Source organism: Sinocyclocheilus rhinocerous, unplaced genomic scaffold (assembly GCF_001515625.1).
Source record: "Sinocyclocheilus rhinocerous isolate Xijiao unplaced genomic scaffold, SAMN03320098_v1.1 scaffold1488, whole genome shotgun sequence".
Classification (NCBI taxonomy): Eukaryota; Metazoa; Chordata; class Actinopteri; order Cypriniformes; family Cyprinidae; genus Sinocyclocheilus; species Sinocyclocheilus rhinocerous.
The window spans coordinates 1,232,872-1,237,832 of record NW_015633542.1 but is presented as its reverse complement, the minus strand read 5'-3'; the positions used below and the strand labels follow the sequence as shown (position 1 = coordinate 1,237,832).

Below are 4,961 nucleotides of genomic sequence, written 5' to 3'. Positions count from 1 at the left end.
TCTGTCTGTCTGTCTGTCATCTATCTGTCTGTCTGTCTGTCATCTATCTGTCTGTCTGTCTGTCATCTATCTGTCTGTCTGTCTGTCATCTATCTGTCTGTCTGTCTGTCATCTATCTGTCTGTCTGTCTGTCATCTATCTGTCTATCTGTCTGTCTGTCTGTCATCTATCTGTCTATCTGTCTGTCTGTCTGTCATCTATCTGTCTATCTGTCTGTCTGTCTGTCTGTCTATCTATGGCAGAACTAAGCAAAAACAGCTTGCATCTCCTATATGAAACTCCTTTATATATTTATGTCGATTATTCTCAATGGTTTCCATGTTAGATCCCATACGAGGAGCTGGGTGGCAAGACGCTGGTCATGTCGTCATCTATCTATCTATCTGTCTATCTATCTGTCTATCTGTCTGTCTGTCTGTCTATCTATGGCAGAACTAAGCAAAAACAGCTTGCATCTCCTATATGAAACTCCTTTATATATTTATGTCGATTATTCTCAATGGTTTCCATGTTAGATCCCATACGAGGAGCTGGGTGGCAAGACGCTGGTCATGTCTGTGTATGACTATGACCGCTTCTCCAAGCACGACATCATCGGTGAGGTCAAACTACCCATGAACACTGTGGATCTGGGTCAGCCGATCGAGGAGTGGAAAGACCTGGATAGTGTTGAGAAAGAGGAGGTGATTATTAGATTATCTAATATTTATTATTATCTATTTTTTAACTGTTCCGAGACAGATTTGAAAAGAAAGCAAGCAGAGATGCTTTGGATCAGTACCTTCAAATCATAAACGATCACCCACTGATATCTTTTCCATACAGCCGGAGAAGCTTGGTGACATCTGCATCTCTCTGCGTTACGTTCCTACTGCGGGCAAACTGACCGTTTGCATCCTCGAAGCCAAGAACCTGAAGAAGATGGACGTGGGCGGCCTGTCTGGTGAGAAACAAGCTGAGATATGTGAGACCAGCAAGATACGTTTCATATGTTTGATGCAATTAACTCTACGTTTGACCTTTTGCAGACCCGTATGTGAAGATCCAGCTATTGCAGAACGGCAAGCGTCTAAAGAAGAAGAAGACTACGGTGAAGAAGAACACACTGAACCCTTACTACAATGAGTCCTTCAGCTTTGAGATCCCTCTGGAGCAGATGCAGGTAGATTTGAACTTACTTGAACTTTTTTATTATCATTATTTGTTTGGAAAAGTCACATCACATAACATAGTAGTACACAAGATATTTTCAAATTCATCATTGCTTTTCCGTACATTTTTCCGAGAAAACCAAGACAAATTGCAAAAAAATATCAAGGAAAAAAATTAATATATAAGTAAATAAATAAAAATACAAATGACAGTAAAGAAAAAGGAAAAAAGGATTTAAAAAAAAATCTCAATATTTTAGTTTAGAAAGAAGAGAGAAGATACATCAGGGATAGTAATATTATTATTACATTTTGACACATTTTTGTTGCGATGCTACAGAATTTTTTTTTTTTACTGTTGACAAAGTATAATTAATAACTTCTATAAATGTATTACAGTTGCTGTCACAGACTGTAAACCAATTCTTTGTAATTGTTTTCTTAGAAGCAGCTAACATTATTTTAAATAAACATTGTTAATCTGTTAAGCTGTAATAAAGTACCTCAAATGTCCATGGAAATTTAATATCCAAAACATATTTTATAATTTCATGGACATTCACCTTAAAGGTTTTAATTTTATTACAACTCCCAAAAATATGGTAATAATTAGCATTTATATGTCCACATTATATCCACCACAATAAATCTTCTGAAAAATAAAAAAACATACTACGTTTTTCTAACAAAATTCCCTCAAATTATGTTATACCAGAATTTCTACCAGAATAATGATTGATGATTAATGATTCTTGAACATACAGTAAAAACCGAAATATTGATAAATTTTTAAACAACTGTTTTCCATTTGAATATATTTTGAACAGTAGTTGATGCAGTTTTTACTACCAGATTTTATAATACACTAGAATTAGTTTGGCTAAACGATTTTCTGTGTTTGTTTTTCTCTAGAAAATCCTTGTGGCAGTGACGGTCTTCGACTACGATAAGATCGGCAAAAACGATGCCATTGGGAAGATCTTCATTGGCAGCAAAGCCACAGGCACAGCGATCAAGCACTGGTCTGACATGTTGGCCAACCCGCGCCGCCCCATCGCCCAGTGGCATCCCCTCCAACCGGAGGAAGACATCGACGGTGCTCTGGCTGCCCTTAATGCCAAGAAGTAACTTCTCACATCTCAGCCTGATTAACCAACTAACTAACCAACCCACCACTGCATGACACCCCACACTCATCTGTATGCGCTCTGCCAGTTTGTTTCGCATAATCACCAACAAAAATATTCTAAAGAATATACTTGAAAAGATGAACAATATCACATGTTCACCACATAGCATAAACCAAGGCAAATAACATTGTACACCTAAATAGCGAAAGCAAAACGACCGTAGGAGAAGTAGCCAGCAAGAGTGATATTTTACACACCATTTTCTACTTTGCAGCCCAATTTACCAGCCAACTACACAATACGCAAATACAAAAATAGTAAAAACCAACAATGAAAGTGCACAAACAAATGAGTAAACAAACCTGAAGAGACCATTTTTGCAACTATTTGCCTACAACTAGTTAACTGGATTAAATATTACAAAAGGCTTTTATTTCATTCCATGAACAGGAAGGAATTTGTTTCAGGATGTTGTTTGTCGGATATATTGATGAGCTGGAATTTTGTTCCTAATCATAAGTGCAAATAATGGTAAGTTTATGTTGCAAATATCTACACATTTGCACAATTACAAAGCAATGATCACGTTCACTTAACCATCCCAGGAGAAGAAAGTGGTGTATGGCAGATTTGTTTACATTGTCGATGGGTAAATTAGGCCTTTGGGCCATAAGACAAAAAGTCAAAAACATATTGCATTTGCATATATGTGCCCAAAAGAAAGAGGATTCAGGTCTATGGTTTTGTAATAGTGCAGTTAGATAGGACTATATTAATAAATAGGCTAGTAATTCATGAAATGTTGCAATAAACATTCAACACGAGTCAAGCATGGTTTACACAGTCAGCGTAAAGATATAGACACTCACAAACGGTCTCTTTTACTGTAATGCTGCGATTACAGTGCCAAATCCAGACGTTCGTGTATCTCACATATAGAAGATCCCATCTGGCCAAACCTGACAGGCACTAAAGCTGGCTGCGAATGTATCGTGGGATCGTACAAATGAAATTCACTCAGTCAGTGTGTCTTTGAGAGCTCGCTGTCATGTTTTCATGATCTCGGCCTCTTTCACATACATTTGAATACCTGGTTGATGTCACTGCCACCTTTGTTCGGAGCTCAAACTCACCCGAGTTCATTCAGTAAACTCCACTCTCCGAGATGCCAAAGTATTAACTGGAACAGAATAGTAAGTGGCGGTTAACTGGGTGTTTGGTAAACTAATCTAAATAAAGCAATCCGAAGCATTCAGATCCACTCGAATCCAGCTCCATCCCCAATGATGCTTGTGTATATATGCATTGATCATGGTTTCTACAGCATGTACCTATAAATTGATGTACATAGAAGCATGTTTTAAAGATAGAGCATAATTATATTGTGTACGTGTGGCATTTGTCATTTTGATAATAAAATGTAGAGGAAAGAAAATGCACTGAATGCACATTTTATGAAATTTCCCTGAAAGGGCGTTAGATATTTAAAAAATATATTAATATAGAGTTTTTCAAAATACTTTTAAATTTGCAACAGAATTAGGAGCTGTGTGTAACGTGGGTGTTAGACTCGTGCTTGTGGTGTCAGTTTCATTTCATTTGCATTTATTTACCTTTTTTGTCCAGTCAACATGTATTTGTCTTGTAAGTTTCTGTGTATATTTTGTCCTGTTGATGTGAAAATAAGAAATAAAAATGTTCAGGTTGTGAATTTACAGGAATGTCTTGTTAGGGTGAATTTCACAAAAAACATGTCTGGGTTACATTTCACCACAAAACCAGAAGACACAAATAAAGTGTATTTTGCATTAAGAAATGTTTAGGACCATTTTATTTTATTATTATTTTATTAATAATATTATTGCTTTGCATTGCATTATAGTAGTGAGAATTCAGTGGAAAAATGTGCTTAATTTTTATGATAATAATGCAAAAAGTAGTAATGGTCCTAAAATAGGCTTCATTTTCTCCCTGTGAAATATATATATATATATATATATTTTTTTTTTTTTAAATTTCTTTCTCTTGATTTTGGGGTGAAAATGACCTGAATGTTGTTTCATGAGATTCATCTGTTAATGTACAGTGTGTAAAACCACTTGCTGAAACTAGAAGCCATATGCATGGGCCCTCGCAAGAGCTCATCGTTTTCGGACAAAACTAACACCTCAACAGAAACCAATAATAATAACCTTCACGCATTTGAGCCAAAATGATGTGAGAGCAACTGTCTGTTCAAAGACGGTTTTGGTTTTATAATTCTTAACAATAATTGAAAGGATATTGCCAGGTATGAAAGTGATGCCCTCATGTTTATAGTACAACTGAAGTCATTTGAGATTACATAATAAACAGCATATTCACATAATTGCTTGCAAATAAATTATTAAGAGATGTATTATAATTATGGTGATCCAAATGTACAGTAGCATGACTTTATTAAGCAATATGTGTGCAATTGACAACCAGCCCAATAGATCTCTGTTGTTTATTTGTAAAATTATTTTGAGATGAGAGTTTGCATATGATTTTCTGAATAACTACGCTGTATATTTTCACATAATTGATCCTTCGTTTTCTTAATTTGGTAAAATTACTGATCAAACGTCATCTCTGAAGTATTTTATTTCCGTATTTTAGACAGGGGCAGCTGAATGTGTTTAAATCAAAACATAGAGAG

At 35.6% G+C, this 4,961-nt stretch overlaps 1 protein-coding gene across 7 annotated transcripts in view; it reads left to right on the top strand.

The window, feature by feature from the left end:
* The window catches only part of syt2b (synaptotagmin IIb), a 50,725-nt gene extending 46,613 nt beyond the window's left edge, over nt 1-4,112 (top strand). For all 7 annotated transcript variants that reach the window (XM_016557965.1, XM_016557968.1, XM_016557966.1 and 4 more), the window contains 4 exons: nt 516-683; nt 826-943; nt 1,029-1,162; nt 2,064-4,112. In XM_016557965.1, the coding sequence (XP_016413451.1) occupies nt 516-683; nt 826-943; nt 1,029-1,162; nt 2,064-2,279 (636 nt within the window). In that variant the 3' untranslated portion in view covers nt 2,280-4,112. The remainder of the gene's footprint in view (nt 1-515; nt 684-825; nt 944-1,028; nt 1,163-2,063) is intronic.
* The last annotated feature ends 849 nt before the right edge of the window (nt 4,113-4,961 follow it).